Source organism: Zingiber officinale, chromosome 6B (assembly GCF_018446385.1).
Source record: "Zingiber officinale cultivar Zhangliang chromosome 6B, Zo_v1.1, whole genome shotgun sequence".
NCBI lineage: Eukaryota > Viridiplantae > Streptophyta > Magnoliopsida > Zingiberales > Zingiberaceae > Zingiber > Zingiber officinale.
Window position 1 is genome coordinate 116493034 of NC_055996.1, and position 20370 is coordinate 116513403.

A 20370-nucleotide genomic window follows, 5' to 3' on the forward strand; every position below is an offset into this window, starting at 1 on the left:
CTCATGTGTTGTAACTGTCTTATGCAAAACAGCCCTTCCATATAGATCGTTGTGGCATGAACTAAATTCTGCCTTTCCCCACCCCCACTACTGCCCGAAATCCTGCTTTGGTGGGCTTCCCCCAAGTGAGACCGAAGGTCTACCTCCTTTTGTGCGCCCCTCACCTCCTCCATGAGGATGATCCACTGGATTCATTGCAACACCACGAACAATGGGGCCTCTGCCTAACCACCGGCTTTGTCCTGCTTTTCTAAGCTTACGTGCACCATGGTTGGGATGGGAAACAATACCCGAAGGTAGCTGCACTTCACATTGTGGGGCTGGGAATAAATGAATTTACAATTTACAAACAAAATTCAAAGTGATAAAGATTAATATCAACAGATAAAAAAAAATTGTCCATCAACACCAACATTTAATTAAATCTTCCAACATTGATATGAAATATATATAAAAAAATTCATCAGATATAAATACATCAATGAATTGTGCTGTAACTGTCTTATGCATATGAGAATAAATGAATTTACAATTTACAAATAAAATTCAAAGTGATAAAGATTAACACCAACAAATAAAAAAAAATTATCCATCAGCACCAACATTTAATTAAATCTTCCAAAATTGATATGAAATATATATAAAAAAATACATCGCCAAGATTAAGCAGCCTGCTCAAATGTCTCTCCAAGCACTAGATCTGGGATATCGTCATCTTTGCCACCTTTAGGTGCTGCAGCTTCAGGTGATCGTCTTTAAAATTGCTTTGCAAACTTCCGCAAGTTATCTAGATTATCAAGACCTGAGGGACCAAATGTTCACTCAAATGTTAATAAGAGCATTCATAAGTACAAATCTAGCTAACATAAGTATAATAGCTAAAAAATACAGATGTTTTCAATAATAAAATAATGCATTTATCCATTTGCAAAAAAACATACATATATAGAGGAACAATGCATTTACCATTTACAAAAAAAAAAAAAGAATATACATACAAAAATCCAGAAACCCTATGCTCTAATGAGAAAATAGCAAGCAAAGCATTGAAGAAGAATACCATCGTCGGTCTCATACTTGTTATTGGATCTACAAAAGTTTTATCCTAGCGCATATTGTTTGAACCTACAACAATAAAGGCAATTATTAATTTCAATATCTCAATCAATCAACTACTATAAGTTTATAAAATTAAACTTTGATAGTACCAGCTATAGATGCCAATTCTTCTTCATATGTATCGTCATCGCTGTTATGATGAGTATCTATAGTTGATCTGAAAATCAACACATCCTTATATTTACAAGTTTAATAAAAAAAATAATTAGCAAATGAAATAATCATACAAATATAGAATTAATCGACACATACCCTTGCTGTAAAATTGGACAATTGCGCTTGTCATGTGACACACCTCGATGCCCACATCCACGACATAACCGGGACTTTGAAGTTGACTTCTCCTTTGATGATTTTAGTCTCTTCCCACATCCCTTTGTTCTTACTAAAGAAGGATCAATAATATTATGAGACCTATCCATGGATTTCTTCCTTTGACCCTCATTGTCACATGTTTTACTAGTATTCATCTCTTTAATTTTGCTGTAGATATAATCGAATTGTTCATCCAAGAAATTTGTCCCCTCATCAGTCAAAGATGCATCATCAATTAATATTGAAGCTTTAATGGATAACCTTGAGTGTCTTGACATCAAAACTCTTTCTGGATCATCGATGTAATTTTGCTTACCCAAAGCATGTATTGCTCCAACCTTTGCATCTCGTGTCCATCGTTTGAGTATATACTTATCTGGCAAATGAAACACTTGATTGATACGAAAAAAAGGCTAACATATGCCTGCATGGAATGCCATCGAACTCAAATTTCCTACAGCTACAGAATATATTGTCCTTCTGTTTGTCATGCGTAAGCACCCTTGGTTTGGAGGAAGAACTACTTTGAAATTTCATCACATGATAAACCACTGAGTCAACTCCCATAGATGCTTGTTGCACATAATAACCATGAATTTCACTTATTTCACTTTGAAACTCCATCTATTTCTTTTTCGTGTATAACTTAACCATTTGAGATTCCATTGGCCAGTTTGTCTTAATCCTGGGAATCTCATTCATATCAATATGGTCAGCAACTAACTCATTGTGTCTTTGGTGTCTCAGTGCCCTATTGAAACGGATGATAAAATCCATCAATGAATTCTTATTTGAAACATACCTCTTGAAAAATGCATGTGAAACTTCATATCTTTGACTACTTGACATTCCAGCACAAAATATATGACTAAAATATGCTGGCACCCACTTGTGTCGCAATTCATACATCGAAGACAACCAATCATTTTTCTCCAAGTTAGCACACTTGATAACTTCTTCCCATAAATTCTCAAATTCATCAGGTGTGGTAGAATTTCCAATGACATTTTTTATGCTTTGGTAGTAGTCACGAAAAGTCAAAGGGTCTAATTTATCTGGAAATTTATTCAGTATGTGCCACAAACAATATCGATGTACTGTCTGAGGGAAAACTTGGGCAATTGCTTTCGTCATAGCAGGATCCTGATCAGTGATGATCACATTTGGTGCACCTTTAGGCATAGCTTCTATGAACTTGTTAAGCAGCCAAACAAAAGACTCAGTTTTCTCATCACTTATAAAGCCGCAACCAAAAACAATTGTTTGATGATGATGATTAACTCCTACAAACGGTGCAAAAATTAATCCATATTTGTTGGTGTTATATGTTGTATCAAATACAACTACATCACCAAATACATTGTATGCCGTCCTTGATACATGATCCGCCCAAAAACACCTACTAAATATATTATCTGAATCAGTCTCGTAATCAAAGAAAAAAGCTGAATTCTTCTCTTTCTCAGATGCAAATAACTCGATTAGTGTTTCAGCATCGATACCCTTTTGTTCATCCCTTAACTGTTTCTCAAAGTTTCTAATATCTCTTTCTGTACAACCTACCAGCTCAGGCCCTCCATACTCTATCTCTAATAATCGCATTTGTTGGCAAGTTGGCACATTGGCCTCTGAAAACTGTTGAGTCAATGCTTTCTTTGCTGTCGAAACATTACGATGTGAGCATAGTAAATGCACCTTTGAAGGAGTCGAAAGTGGATGATTATGACCTTCCATGAAGTTAGTGACAACCCAATTAGGTCCAGTTTGTTTCTTGACAAGTGAAATCTTTGACTTACAACCAGTTCTAACTTCGCCACGTGCTCTTTCCCTCGTCCGTTGATCACCGTTTGCCTGTTTATTTCGTTGATCATTTGTATGCCCTTCTTTAAAGCATACAAATGTTTTCCACACAACTTCATTTGTCATCTTATTTTTCTTGCTATTATTTATTCTCGCACTAAATCCAGATTCTCGTGCATATTGGTTATAGAACGAAAATGCCTCCTCTATTGATGAGAATTCCATCCCATATTTTGGCTTTCGATCATCTGCAACTTGGGGAATGTATAGCTGATCATTTTCTTCCATTGCTGAGGAATTTCAAATTTAGATGAAGTGAAGTTCTGCATATCACCATATAGCCACAAAAACATTCTAAATCAAATAGACATAAGGAAAAGGATGTTGCTAAATTATGAAGGTTTGATAAGTACAATATAACAAGTCTATCGTTTGGTAGAATAGTTAAAAATTAGTTAGTAATCTAACATCACAGTGTTCTCATGTGGTGGTCATCGCCACTAAGAAATGTTTACATTTAACATCAAAGAAACAAATAGAAGAGAGAAAAATTATAATTATTAAGATTCTAGTGTCTGTATACATCCAGCATAGAAACAAATCAAATAGGCTAACAATGGCAAAAGTTTTACCACTATAATGATAACCATGGACAATGGGAAGTAGAAAACTATGACCGGAATAATAAACACCGCAATCAAACAGAAGACAATGGATAATGATAACCATGGAATTTATTTTCCAGAAGAAGCCAAACAGAAATAAAATTTAGAATGTGTCACAATTCAATTTTAAATGAATAATAAACACCGCAATCAAAGTTCTTTTAGACAATGACCGGTAAAAAATAGATTGTACCCTTCTATTTCCCAAACCAATAAATCCAGAGTACGTATTGTTAAAGGTAAATGGATGGAAATAGTAGTCATGAGTCCAATTAACAGCCAACTACAATTAAGTACAAGAAAAGAGAAATAGAAAAGAATTGGGTAGAAATATGTTCAAAAATGGACAAAAGGTAAATTATCAACCTATCTAAGTACCACAGGATGGAAAGAGTAGCAATGAAATTGACAGTAGTTCAAAAAGCAACCGAATACAGAAAACAATGCATAATTATAGTTATCGATCACAGCTAGACCTATAATCACATAAGGCAGTTAACGCAACAAAGAAGGGATTCGCTCAAGGCAGATCTTGGAGATCCTGTGGTTAATTGAGTACAAGCAACATCACATGAAAGCCGATGCTAGCTGGTTGGATTGTTTCAACAGAGTAGCTAGGGGATAATTCATGAAATAAATTTAAAATGCAAATAGCAAAAATAAGGAGGGTTCTCACATAGAGTGACGGTGGTAGGGATGGCGTCGCGGCGACGGGTCGGTGTCGGTGGCTCTCGTCAAACGCCGAGGAACACCGAGTCGAGGAGCACGGCGTCGCGGACGAGGAACGCCAAGGAACACCGAGGAACACCGAAGCAAGCAACTGAACGAGGAAGGCCGAGGAACACCGAGGCGACACCGAGGCGAAGGCTAGGCGAGCGAGGAACGACGAGGCGAGGAACGGCGAGGCGAGGAACGCCGAGGAACACCGAGGAACACCAACTGAACGAGGAAGGCCGAGGAACACCGAGGCGACACCGAGGCGAAGGCTAGGAAAAAGTTAGGTTTCGGCGAGGAACGGCGAGGAGAAAAGTTAGGTTTCGTTAGGTTTCGGCGAGGAACGGCGAGGCGAGCTCGAGGCGAGGAACGGCGAGGCGAGTAAGGTTTTAAAATATAAAAGCAAATTAACGATGAGAAAATCTTGGATTTAAAAAAAAAAAAAAAAAAAATAGAAGATGCGACGCGCACGGGAGCGTATAAGAAGACGCGTACAGTATCAAAACTATATATATATATATATATAGGAGTGATCTCCTCGCACAGTGTGCGACTGTGCGTGCGCAGGAGATCGTTCGATTTTTTTTTTTTGATTTTTTTAATATTTTAAATTTAAAAAATCAATTAAAAAATTTAACATTTTCTTATATAAATTTTTAATATCTTAATATATCCTCTCAACATATTACAATACTCAATAAATGCTTAAATTAATTTTATTTTAATTTTTTTTTAAACTAAACACTATAACTTAATTAGGAAACTTAAACCCTAGAGATAAAATCTAAAAAAAAAATAACTTTAACACTATAACCAAAGTCTGAACCCTAGAAATAAACTCTTAAAAAAATATTTTATTTTTTATTTTTTTCAATTATTTTTTAATTCATAAATAAAAAAAAAAAAAACAGTTGTTATCCTGCGCGACGCCACAGTGTACGACTGTACGTGCCGCGCAGGATAACAAATATATATATATATATATATATATATATATATATATATATATATAAATAAATGGGCCAAGCTAGATGGGCTTGGATTGGCATTACTTACCTATTTTAACATGTTGGGACTAGTCTGACCCAACCTGTCACGTGCACATGATAATTGAAAGACCATACTGGTGAAAGCTTATTAATGACAAAGAAGATAATTAATTTTACTAGACAATTTAATTCTGTAATTTTTAAAATAATTTAATTAACCACTCAATATGATTTAATATAATCAAATTAACTTAATTGAATCAAAACCTTTTGTTTCTTGCCAAAACTAATCCTGTACTTAGGAAGATTTTGATCAAAGCATGCTTTTGTTTTTAGACTTCCAACGGAAAGTTAATGGGATAATTAAAGAAGACTAGAGTTTCAACGTCCAACAGGCATTTTTAGCGAGGCTAACCAAGTAAAATCAGGAGATCCTAATATCTTTAATACTATTTTTAATAATTGTTTAGTTTTTAGTATTTAAAATATTTTTAGTATTTAGGATATTTTTGATAATTTTTAATTTTTATATTTTAAATTTGTTAATCAGTTGACAGATTCTAAAATTATAATTTTTTTCTATTAGGATTTCTTTACAAATTAAAAATTATCAAAAATACTTTAAATACTTAAAAACTTAAAAATTATTCTCTCCCATTCTCATACAAAGGAGATTTCGAAGTAAGGAAAATTTTACTCCAGTAAGGAAACTTTTCTCTACGAAATTTTTTTTCAATCGGCGGATAATTTTAGGAAAAATTTTATCCTCTCAGAATCGTACGGAAAAGTGATATATATATATATATATATATAAATTTCTATAAAAACTAACAATTGAATCGGATACTTTTAAAAGGAATATATATATATATATATATATATATATATATATATATATATATATATATATATATATTTCTATAAAAACTAACAATTGAATCGGATGCTTTTAAAGAGGATGAAAATATATTCCTTTTTTTATCCCTTCCGAATATCGAAAAAACGAATATGGAAAAAAAATATATATAACCCCTAGGGTCTTAACCTCTTTTCTCATCCGCGACTCCTGTGCTCCCCGTCGACTCCTTTCCGGCAATTGCTCTAGTGTCATCCAATTCATAATTTACAAGAACAGAAAGTTATGGCGTTGCGCAAATATGTTAGCAACCCAAAGGAAGGTGGAGAGGAGGCAGGCAAGAGAACAGAACCATTTAGGTGGATGATTGATGGTTTCTCAACGATTGCAAATCGTGGTGCTGATATGTATTACTCGAGGAGTTTCACAGCTTGTGGTTTTAACTGGTAATTCTAATTTTTTATTTTATTAACACTACTTCAGGCTTAATTATTCAATACAATTGAAATTTCTTTGTTTGTTCGATAACATTTAAGATCTTTGGAAGACTTGGCATAAGAAAATGCTTTGTGAAAGATAGCTAACAGAAGAACTATTAACTGCAGGAAGTTGCAACTGGCATCAGTTTTAGAAGAAGATGGTGAGAAATATGTTGGTATTTACCTCTTGAATGATGATGCAGATTCAAAAATCTCAAAGATCAAAGCAATCTACAAGCTCTTCATATATGATCAACTACATGCGGAGCACATACAAAAGGAAGGTGACAAAACATTTCAAGTTCCAGAATAATTGATCATAATACAGGAAGTTCCTTTTACCTGGACTTCTTGGTGGAGTTAATTATCATGTTATTTTTTTTATGTAGGTGAAAACTATTTCCATAGCAAATCCCATGGATTTTGTTGTAAGGTTGCATCGAACAAGTTCAACTGTTCAAAATCTGGTCTACTTGTCAATGATCGTTGCGTCTTTGGAGCTCAAGTTTTGGAGGCTTTTGCATGCCAATCAGACGAAAAAGGAATCCATGAATCCTTGTCCCTTAACAAAGACCTAACTCCTCGAATATATACTTGGGTAATCAAGGATGTTTCCAAATCAAAGGACAAACTAATTTCTGGAACTTTTGCTGCAGGCGGCTACAGCTGGTATTCCGTTACTCGTTCTTTAATTGGATCATAGCTTCGAGCATATAAGATATAATTATTTGTTTTGTTTGATATTCGACTTGTCTAGGCGTATCTGGCTCTATCCAAACCTAGCCACATACAAAGACTGCCTTGGTGTTTTCTTGATGATGGACAATGCTGCTAGTCTTTCTTCCAAGACAAGTGTCTATGTGGATTTTAGCCTTTGCTTGTTGGATCTACACAATGCCAACCATCGGAAGCTTACAGGTTTTGACAATTTGATTGAGTTCCCTGCCTACGCTACAACTTGATCGAGCAATCATCTGAATGTGTTTTTCTTATTTATTTTTGCAGTGAAATATTTGTTCTCGTCAAAGAGTGCCACTGTGGGATTTCCCAAGTTCTTAAGCTGGAAAGAAGTACAAGATCCATCTAGAGGATTTCTGCTCAACGATACATGCATCGTCGAAGCATCCGTTGTGGTCCTTGGAGTAGACACCATTCATTGAACAAGAACCAAAAGAATTCATTTTGACTTAACTCAGATTGTCTGTTCCTTCTTTGCATGTCCATTCAGTATATATCAAGCATGTCTGAAATAACACCCACAATTTGATAAATGCTTGGAAAATGACATTAATCTTTTGCTCCCACAATATTTTTAAAGCTGCATGGTACTTTATTTTGGCTCTGTGACCCTCCTCTTGCAAAGTTTTATGTAATCATCAAGTTAAAACATATGATCATTGCACTTATTCTCTTTTGGACAGTCAACAAGCTAGTCAATTGCTTGTCTAATCTTTTGTAAACTATCATAAGCCTATGTAAAAATTTGAGACTTGAGCAGGTTGACAAATATGACTTGGAAATTCATTCCATATTCGAAGGCTTCACCAATTAAACCCTTGCTAGTTTTTTCACTACCTAAACAATAACACATTATTATAATTTACATGATAAAAAAATATAAAGTTAAAAAAATATATTATAACACACAGTGCGGTCACTCAAGTCCCTGTTAGGGCTTTTAAAGGGGAGGAAGGGCTTTGAGCCTTGTGAAAGACTCCCCTCTCGCCGATCTCCCCTCTCATCGCCTCCATCTCATGCTTCTTCTTCTTTCTCATGACCATGCCGTCGTGGGGACCTCTGTCACACCACCTCCGCTACTGCAAGCGTCATCTCCTCTCTCTCTTTCTCGCGTCCAGGCCATCTCTAGCGACCGACGGCTTTGCAGCCAGCCCTGCGGCTCCAGTGGCCGACGGCGCCTCCTCCATTGCCAGCCACACCGCACTCTGCACGCCGACAACGTCCTCTCCTCCGCGACGGACGACGCTATCCATGTTGTTGGTCATGCCACGAAGCATAGCACTCCTCTTCGTCAGCAACAGAGTCGAATCTACTCCACAGCCCTAGTGGGTAGCCCTCGGTCACCGATGTTTCGCCACAGCCCCGGTAAGCAGCCCACAACTGCCAGTGCCACTCCACAACCCTTGGTGAGTATCCCTAAGTCGTCGGTGACACTCCTCGGCACCTCGCCATTGGATCCGACCTTTCGGTACCCCGCCTTTCTATCCAACCAGTCGGCATCCACCATATCTGAGATCCACACTATCGTATGCTTTTGATGCTGAGTGGGCCTCCAAGCCCCTGCTGCCAGTGGATTCCGATCTGATTGTGTTTTGCCTCTGCTGTATTTTCAGCCTTCGAGCGGTTCGACCTTCATGCCATTATTGTGTTCCAGCTTGTGTGTTGCTGTCATGTTCCGACTTGTATGTTGTTGCTATGTTCCGGTCTACGAGCCATTGTTATGCTCCGACCCTCAACTTCCCAAGTTCAGCTTCTCATTCGTCTTACATTCATCTACTCTTCCAAGTCACGATAACTCCATCAATGTTACGACTAACTTACCGATCTACTAGAGGGTGCCCCTAGGCTACGGTAGGCTCCTCATGCTTATTCTTCACGTATTTCATTACTCTGCTATCTATTTGGCTCCTTATATATATTTGGGACTTGCCTCGAGCATCGAGATACCAGGGATCGGGATAACCCGACCGCTGTCTACAGGTAATGTTGACTAGAAGCCTTGACGACTTGGTCAACATAGAAGATAACTCATCATATCCTCCCCCTGCGGGTCATGACAACTCGGTCAACATTCCAACCACATCATTCCGGTCGTTCCGTCTTTTCAACTTTCAGACAAGATATATATATATATATATATACCTTAACCCCTAAATAATTTTTTTAATTTAATTTTTTAATATATTTAATATTATACCTTAACCCCTAAATCCAAAATCTAATTGGCATAACATGAATCTAAAAATAATAATAAATAAATAAATAAAAATTTTAAAGACATGGACATACACATGCAAGGCCGTCGCCTAACGTGTGTGTATATATATAATAATAATAAATTAATTAATTAAAGAAAAGTAGTTGGAAATTTCTTTTGAAAAATGAAATTTGTTGGACTTGGCCTCTTCTCCGTCATGCGCCAACCTTTTCTTTCTTATGAACCTACTTATATCCCTAAATCTTAAAATCCCCTTATGAAAACCCTAAATCACTCCAGTTCCATCATCGTCATCGTTGTCCCTAAATATTAAACCCCTCTTGAAAATCCCAAATTCCCACCAGCTGCCAAAGTCATCATCATCATTGATGCCATCGCCGCCATTAGCACACTTGAGAGTAGCGAGCATGATTAAATCCTTCAATTTAGGTATAGGTCTTGTTTCACTTTAATTAGTTTGTGTATTATTAATTTTATTAAAGTAGATTTAATGATAAAATGTTTGGAAAAAATTCCTTATATGTTGTTTTCATATTGTTTAAATTAATTAATAGAAATAAAAATATAAAAGACATAAGAATTAATAGAAATCTCATAAAAAGTATGAACTATCTTTAAAAAAAACTTTGGCAATTTATCAAAAAAACATATTTAACTTTTCGAATTTACTAAAAAGAGGCATGTTACTTTGTTATTTATCAAAAAATACACCTTTTTACAGTGCTCTTCCCATTCTACCCTCCTGATAAGTTTGATTATTTTTTTATTTTCTTTGTCATTTCTCTCTCTCTTCTCTTTCCTCCTATGCATGCAACATATTTTCCCTCATCTTTTTTCTTTCCTCTCTTTTGCATACTGATTCTTCTAAAAATATTTTAACACCCCTGAGAAGCCAAAATAAGCAATGGATAACACTATTTAATTTTGACTATTTTTCTTTATTATATTTTAACAACTTCGAGAAGTAAGAATAAATAATGGATAGCATATTTGAACTCCTTGGAACTCTAGAAATCCACAGAAACTGAAATGGGTGCAATTGGAGCTCTCTAGGTCTATCAGTAGATTTCAATTTTTGGGATTACAATGAGTTCAAATATGCTTCACTCACCAGGATTTCCAACTGCCTAACTTCACTCACCAGGAATTCCCCTTGCCTAAACTCCAATTGCGACTTTCCCAGTCAAGTATCCAGTCAACCCTTTGACCTACTTGACTCTTCTTCACATCTAACTGGTTAGTCCTTGATCAGAGGGGAATTGTATCAATAATCTCCCCAATCGGATGATTACATATGTAATCTTCATGTATTGTCAAATATCGAAGCCTAAACATTAAGATTCAAGTTTGAGCAAACTCAAGCTTAGTCAACTAAGTCAACCTTGACATAGGGATATTGCACCAACAGAAATAAACAATGGATAAAATATTTGAACTTCTTGCAATCCTAGAAATCCATAGGAACTGAAATGAGTGCAATTGGAGCTCTCTATATCCATCAGTGGATTTTGGTTGAAACTCATTAATGGACCTAGAGAGCTCTGATTACACTCATTTTAGTTCCTATAAATTTCTAGGGTTGTAAGGAGTTAAATGATGCTATCCATTGCTTATTTTGACTTCTCAGGGGTGTCAAAATGTCTTTAAAAGAATCGACTTCTTAGGAAACTTTTTAAGTGCACGTTATTATGCATGTGTGTGTAGGAAGAGCACTCTAAAGAGAGGAAAGAAAAAAAAAAGATGAGGAAGGAGAAGAGATATTGCATGCATAGGTGGAAAGAGAAAAGAGAGAGAAATGACAAAGAAATAAAAAGAAAAACAGTCAAAATTATCAGGAGGGTAGAATAGGAAAAGTACTATAAAAAGATACATCATTTGATAAATAATAAAATAACATACGCATTTTGATAAATTTAAAATTTTAAATACATCTTTTAGTAAATTGTCAAAAAACTTTGAGAAAATTAAAGGTATTCAGATAAATAAATTAAATGATAAATTGTTTACATTTAGCTTGATTTCGTATTCGTAGGTAAGTTGTATGTTATTTGTACTAAATTGACAAAATCATAATATTTATACTAAATTGACAAAACTATAAATGAATTACCTTGATCGTAGAGTTTTAACTCTGCAATTTAAAAAGGGTTGCGTAAACCTTATCCTAAATTAAGAGCTTTGGTTTTGCCTTATAAAGATGCGTTTAACAAAAATCCTTTTTTTAGTTTAGGTAATCCACGTAGAGGGCATGTAATCTGAAATAAAAAAATCCTAGAAAAATAAGATTTTTCTTAATTTTAGAATTAATGAAATTTTTTTACCAAAATATCCTTCTATATTTATACTTTGGAATAAAAATACCCTTACAATTTTTATAATGAAAATTTTATTTTAAATTATAAAAAATAAATAAAAAATAAAAATATATGATATTTTATTTTAAAAATAAATTTATATTTTGAAAATATTTTCTATATATATATATTAGGAAAGTAAAAAAAACTAAAAAACATAAAGTTCAAAAACAAATTTAAAAAAAAACGTAATGCATTAACGAAAAAATAAGAAGAGAGGGGGAAAACGTAATGTTTAAAAAGAGAAAAAAAAATATAATGTTTAAAAAGAAAAAAAACATAAAGTTTAAAAAATAAATTTAGTTTTATAACGAAGGTGATACAGTAAAATATTAAACTAAGTTATATATTTAAATAAAGAAGTTTTTATTACATTATCTAGGTTGAACCAAATAACATTAAGTTATGTTTTATTCCTCATAATCTTGGTTATGTGAGTACTATGTAATCATATAACCAAGATTATACACGATGACTAGAACCAAAATGCACCATGATAAAGAGTTTAATTTTGTAATTACTTGTAGTTTAGAGTTTCGGTTTTGCTCTTTAAAAGAGTTGCATAATTGCTTGTAGTTTAGAACTTTGGATTTGCCCTCTAGAAGAGTGGATTGAGTGTCATTCACTCTTATATACAATGTATTCTCACCAAGTGGATTGTAGGTCGTTTATCTTATTTTCATGTGAGATTCATTTTGGATGGATTTTATGCCACACACCTTATGCACACCTTTTACTTAGAGTCGAAGTGTAATCTTTTGAGGTTCGTTGGGCAATATCCTTACAGATTGCAGGGCAATATTACTTATGTGTAGAGTAATCTTATAAGGTTCGCCGAACAATATTCTCAAAGTCTGGAGGGAAATTTCAATTAACGTTCTGCAGAGTAATCTTCCGAAGGATCGTCGAGCAACAACTTTGCGTTCCACATAGCAATCTTATGGGGCACATCGAACAATATCCTCAAAGCCTACAGGGCAATATTACTTAGCGTTCTATAGAGTAATCTTACAAAGGATCGCCGAGCAATAACTCTACATTCCGCAAAGCAATCTGATGGGACTGATTGAGCAATAACTTTGCTTCCACAAAGCAATCTTATGGGATGCGCCGAGCAAACTCTGCATTTCGTAAAGCAATCTTATTGGATGCATTGAGCAATAACTCTACGCTTTGTAGAGAAATCTTATCAAGGATCGCCGAGTAATAACTTTGCATTTTACAAAGCAATCTTATAGGACGCACTGAGCAATAACTCTACGTTCCGCAAAGCAATCTTATGGGACATGCTGAGCAATAACTCTGTGTTTCACAAAACAATCTTATGGATGCACTGAGCAATAACTTTGTATTTTGCAAAGCAATCTTATTGGATTGGTAGAGTAGTAATACTGAGAGTTCATTGGGCATGGCGAGTACTTCATCATCAAACTTTTGATTGTCAATACATGGCGATAACTGAATAGAGAGAGGTTCCCTTGATTCCTTCTTCATAATACGTGGCAATTAGTGAATGGTGGATAAATAGTGATTGTCAGAGATGGTCTCCTCAGAACCTTCTTCACTTTATGAGGCAATCATGGATTGGGAACACAGTAACAAACCATTAGAAACAGTATTTTCACTTAGGCAGGAAGAAGTGGAAAGGAGCAAAGGAGGATGACTTGGAGATTCCTTTTTTTTTTACATCTATATAAACACCTCGGATAGTAACTCCTAGCTATGATGGTCTTCTTCTTCTAACTAGCGGACAGTAACCTAGGAACCGATAAATCGTTGACGAAAAGTCATTACAAAGTGGATCAAGTTGACCACATCCAGGCGCCTAGATCGGGTCCAAGTGCCCTGAATGTGCCACGTCTACAAACGGCTAATTATGACCAATGGGCTACAAATAGAGCCCTGGTTCTCAAAGTTTAACATAACACACTTGTATTTTACTTCGTGTTTTCGGTTTTCATTTCATTTGCACTTAACTGCTATAAGAAGTTTCTCTGCCTTCAACAAAGGAGACTTTCTATTAGAGCTTTCACTGCCTTAGATTAACAACATTCTCGATTGCAAACCAAGTAAACTCGAAGTCTTCTCTTACTTTATTTTGATGCATTTTTTTCTTAACTAACGTGTATGTTCGTCCTTGCTATGTTCTGAAAGCAAGAGAAATTTCTAATCTTAAATTGCAAGGCTATTCAACCCCCCCTTGGCCCGCTAGCCAGTTTATATGAGACCAACATATGCAACATTTGAAAATTTTCATGAAAAATTATAATACAATTAGAGATGCATATAATTTTTTTAAAAAAATTGATAACAATATTTTTGATTGAAAAATAGAGAAAAATTAAGATAAAGAATAACATACCTCAAAATGATCTACTCGGCAAGGGAATGGTCAGGATCCTTGGTCTCCTTGGACTCCAAACAATGCGGATGCGATATCCATGAATCCGAAGTGAACGCTGCTGCAAACGCTTGCATATGACGAACTATCTCCTCAGTTTGGGCATGCCACTCACGCATCTCCTATGCCTCTGCGCCCTTCTCAATCATCGTGTCCTCCAATGACGAGAGTTAAGTATGCAAATTCTAATTTTCCTCCCATAATATTTGTACCTCACTAGATGGGGAGAAGGAAATATAATGCCCCCTGATTCCTGGAGCTCTCATCTGGTCAAAGACAACTTTGGCCTATGAGTCAATCCTGTAGAGGGAGGTATTTTTCTTTTTACCAACGACATCATAATAAATGTTATTAACCTCATCGGTGGAAATAGGGGTATAAATGAACCAAGTCGTTTATGAGCTATTCGAAGTTTGATTCGATAAAAGCTCGTTTGAGCTCATTTAATGAGGCTCGTTAAGATAAACAAACCAAGCTCAAGTTTCACAATGCTCGGCTCATTAGCTTGTGAACATGTTCATTAGTAAGCTCATGAATCAACTTTTAAATGAAAAAAATAATAGTTTTGACATAGAATTTATAGATTTTACACTCTACTTATAAAAAATATAGATAAATATATTAAATTTATTTATTAGAATAAAATTATAAATTTTAATAAGAATATTACAATTTTCTCTAAATATATAATTTAGTTTTTAATAAATATTTAAATTTATAATTTATATTTATTAAACTCGTCTATGCTTGATAAAAGCTCAAATAAGCTCGTGAGCCATGAATATATTGGTTAAATAAGGCTCGAGCTCGGCTCCATTATAAACGAGCCAAATTCAAATATTTAAGAGTTCGGCTCGGCTCGACTGTGCTCAATTACACTCCTAGGTGGAAAGAGACTGTGAACCCCCCCTTTGCACCAAACTGAGAAGCATATGTAACTCTAGTATACATTGCTTCCAGTGTCAAAATAATAATTTTATTAACCTCCACATAAAGTCTATAAATATATTCACAAAAGTTAATATTATTATGTTAATTGTTGATGAACGTCAATCGACAAATGACCCGTCTTTCTTCTTATGGGTATTGTTAAATACCTCCCAACAAGTGGCAGGTCTTTGTAATTCAGCAGCCTACGTACAAAAAATGCAAGTACATTAAAACTAATAAAAAATATATTTAAAATTTTTTTATATAATTTAATTTTAAACTTACCAAGTCAGAGGCATACTTCACAATAGAACGGGATCCAGTAGTATGTTTTATGGATCTGGTGCTCGACCTAATAGGATCTAAATTGTTATTGTCTCGAGCAATCACTGAATTGAACTACCAATGTTGGGCAGCCCAAATGGTTTTCCAAGCCTTCCAAACTGTATCAAGGATCTCGAATGGTCTGGTGATCGTCTACCTCCACTTGTATGACATGTCCTTATATAGTTTAGAGCAGTAGTTGTTCTAATTTTTTTTTTTAAAAAAAAGAAAATTAGCCTCGTGGTCCTCCTCTCAAACATACCTCTTATGTAACAATAGATTTTGAAAATTAGTATATGTTAAGTTTAAACTACAAAATGTAGGATCAGTGCACGTCGATAGAGGGGGGTGAATATAGACCATCTTTCTTTTCAATTTTGTTGTTCATTCTTTCTATCAGGCTTAGTATGTAGCAAAATATAAATAAATAATAGATACGAAAGAACAAGCGGGGTTTACTTGATTTTCAACCCCCAGAGTCAATACATCAAAGGCCTAATCACGGGAGGTGTCCTTCCACTAGTGGTCTCCTTTCTGGAACTTTTTAGAGGTGGAGAAACTCGTCTTATAATTTAACAAGCACAAGAAAATATTATAAATTAAAACACATTTTGTAAATAGAAAGACAAACAAATGATAGCGGTCAATTTGGAAGTCTTGAGTGTAGCACACCCCTCCTAGATCTTCCTTGATCGCAGAGCTTCACCATGTTGTCTTTTCTTTCGAGCATAGAGATAAAGTGGTAGAAGAATTATTGTGTTGAACATAGAACCTTCATCTCATTTTATAGAGTTGGATCAAATTTTTATCTAGATCAACTCTTATCTAGATGAAGTCATATTTGGATGGAGCCATATACGGATTAAACCTTATCTCTATCCACATCATCTAACTTATCCTTATTCTCATCAAATTATAAAGATGAACCAGATCTTTTACCACACCATCTTTCATGTCAATAGTTTTGACAACTGAGCAATCTGGATTGAATCCAGTTGATCTACTGAACTACTGGTTTGATCTAATGAACCAGTTTGGGTCTAGTTCGACCTGAGTCAAGTCCAGTTCACCTATTTGCGTTTGTTTACTCTCTATTTTACTTCTAGCTCTAGATTCATGTAAAACAATCATACAAAATATAAACAAGCAACCTACCTATATCTGTAAGTTTACTTGACCTACTATGCTTACCTTTTGGTTGGAAGTCCCTCCTCCAAGTTTACCACCAAAGGGTCAATTCCTTAAAATCAAGTCGTATTCCTGTAAGTCCACATGACTTACTAGGCTTACCTTTTCCTTGAAGGTCCCTCCTCCAAGTCTACCACCTAAGGGTCTCTTAGGATCAAGCTGCATTCCTATAAGTCTATCCGACCTACTAGGCTTCATGTTTGGACTGTATCCAAAACTTTATCTTCCAAGGCTTACTCCTTAAGATCTCCACTGCCTAGTTTCACTGACAAGGACTTCTATTGTCTGTCTTCACTCACCAGAACTTTTACTACCTAGCTTCACTCACTATGACCTAGCTTCACTCACTATGACCTAGCTTCACTCACTAGAACTTTCACCTTCTAGCTTCACTTAACCGAGCCTAGCTTCACTCATTAGGACTTTCACCTCCTAGTGTTGGTTGCTACTCGGAAAACCGAGAGGTTCCACTGTACAAAAATTTTGTACAAAGGTCTGAACCTGTTCCTAGCTACCATGTGTTCTTTTAAATTAAATTTTGGATCGCCTGCGGAACTTAACACGTTTGATCCAAAACTTAATTTATTTGTTCTTTTAGGTTTAGACTTGGATCTCCTACGGAACTTAACACGTTCGACCCAAATCACCTAAGTTATTAATTCCATTAAATATTAATTTCCATAATTGATTCCCAGTACTGACGTGGCGAGGCACATGACCTTCTTGGATATGGGAGCAACCACCACCGACTAGTCAAAACCTTTTATGGAAAGCTAATATTTAATTTCCTAAAATAACTTTAGGTTAACCGAAAGGAACAATCAAATTACAAGGAAAAGAAATAAACATAAGAACACTACATCGAAAATAAATTTGAAATACTAGAATCGTAAGCCTCTTGTATTTGGTATTATTTCCAAAAATAACTAGTATGATGCGGAAAGGAAAAATTACTAGTTATACCTTCTAGAAAGACCTCTTGATCTTCTACCGTATTCCTCTTCTAACCTCGGACGTTGTGTGGGCAACGATCTTCCGAGATGAGAAACCACCAATGCACCTTCTTCTCCTCCTAGCTAGGTTCGGCCAAAACAAAAGAGCTTCACCAAGGATGAAGAAAAAAAACCACCAACCAAGCTCCAAGGGATACAAGCTTTCTCTCCTTCTTCTTCTTCTTCTCCAAGTAGTATCCGGCCATCACAAGAGCTCCAAGCAAGAGGAAGGATTCGGCCACCATAAAGAGAAGAGAAGGAGAGAGGTTGGCCGGCCACAACACCAAGGAAAAGAGGGAGAGAATAATAGAGGTTATCCCCCTTGAAGGCACCCCCACCCCTTCTTTTATATTCCTTGTCTTTGGCAAATTAGGAAATTTAATTACAATAAAATTTCCTTAATTTTCCTTGACATGAATTAATTGAGAAAAATAAAATAAAATTTCCCAATTAAACTTATAATGGCCGGCCACATCATAGAGAGACAAATTAGACAAGTTTCAATCAACAAATTAAAACTTCCTAATTTGTTTCAGGAAATTTTAAAAATAAAATTTCTCTTCAAAAATCCCTTCATGGTTGATAAAAAGAATTTTCTATAATTTTAATTTTTAACATGTGAATAATTTTCAAAGAGAAAATAAAATATTTTTCCAATCTACAAATAAGGAAAGAGATCTAATCTCTTTCTTTAATCTTTTGTAAACCCTTTTAAGAGAGATATTTTAATTTTAATTCTCTTTAATAAATTATATCTTCCACATAATAAAAATTAATATTAAAATTCTTTTTTAATTTCATTATGGCCGGCCCCCTCTAGCCTGGGTTCAAGCTAGGGCCTGCCACCCATAAACCAAGCTTAGGCCGGCCCTAGCTTGATTCCCAAGCTAGCTTGGCCGGGCCCCTTTAGGTGGGTATAGAAGGTGGGTATAGTACTCTATAAATAAGAGGCTACGATAGGGACTGAGAGGAGGAATTGGTTTTGGTCTCCCGATAAAATTAAGCATCCCATGTTCGTCCCGAACACACAACTTTATTTTATCAATAATAATTCATTCCACTAGAGAACTATTATTGAACTACCGCATCAATCCCAAATTACATTTTTGGGCTCCTTCTTATTATGAGTGTGTTAGTCTCCCTGTGTTTAAGATATCGAATGTCCACTAATTAAGTGAGTTACTGACAACTCATTTAATTAATATCTTTATCCAAGAATAGTACCACTCAACCTCATCGTCATGTCGGACTAAGTCCACCTGCAGGGTTTAACATGACAATCTTTATGAGCTCATCTTGGGGACATTATCAACCTAGATTACTAGGACACAGTTTCCTTCTATAATCAACAACATACACTATAAGTAATATCATTTCCTAACTTATCGAGCTTATTGATTTATCAAACTAAATCTCACCCATTGATAAATTAAAGAAATAAATATCAAATATATGTGCTTGTTATTATATTAGGATTAAGAGCACACACTTCCATAATAACTGAGGTATTTGTTCCTTTATAAAGTCAGTATAAAAGAAACAACCTCTAATAGTCCTACTCAATACACTCTAAGTGTACTAGTGTAATTATATAGTTAAGATAAACTAATTCCTAATTACACTACGACCTTCCAATGGTTTGTTCCTTTCCATTTTGGTCGTGAGCTACTGTTTATAATTTATAAGGTACTGATAACATCATCTTCTGTATGTGACACCACATACTATGTTATCTACAATATAAATTAATTGAACAACTACAAACAAATGTAGATAATTTGACCCAATGTGGTTCTTTATTCAAAATAAACGTTTACAAAAGCTTAGGCTTTCAGTATACACTCTAACAATCTCCCACTTATACTAATGACTAAGCTGCCATATCTTTTGCCATACATCTGATTCTCATTCCCTCCACATGCCGATCGAAAGCTTTCGCCGGAAGGGCCTTAGTGAAAGGATCTGCCAGGTTATCCGCTGATGCAATCTTGGCGATGACAACTTCTCCTCGCTTCACGATATCTCGTATCAGGTGGTACTTGCGCTCTATATGTTTACTTGCCTTATGGGCTCGTGGTTCCTTCGAGTTTGCAACTGCACCGCTATTATCACAATAAATTGTGATGATTTTGGGCAAACCAGGAATCACATCTAAGCCCATTAGAAAGTTCCTGAGCCATACTTCTTCTTTAGCTGCCTCAGAGGCTGCTACATACTCAGCTTCCATGGTTGAGTCCGAAACGCATTTCTGCTTAACACTCCTCCATGAAATGGCTCCACCTCCTAAA

The 20370-nt window shown here is 35.3% G+C and overlaps 1 protein-coding gene across 1 annotated transcript; it reads left to right on the forward strand.

Moving 5' to 3' along the window:
• Nucleotides 1-6676: 6676 nt before the first annotated feature.
• On the forward strand, nucleotides 6677-8192 carry LOC121991429 (probable inactive serine/threonine-protein kinase fnkC). The gene is made up of 5 exons (XM_042545433.1): nucleotides 6677-6904; nucleotides 7064-7221; nucleotides 7327-7606; nucleotides 7695-7855; nucleotides 7943-8192. Exons 1-5 carry the CDS (start codon nucleotides 6744-6746, stop codon nucleotides 8095-8097), a joined length of 915 nt encoding a protein of 304 aa, XP_042401367.1. The 5' UTR covers nucleotides 6677-6743; the 3' UTR covers nucleotides 8098-8192.
• The last annotated feature ends 12178 nt before the right edge of the window (nucleotides 8193-20370 follow it).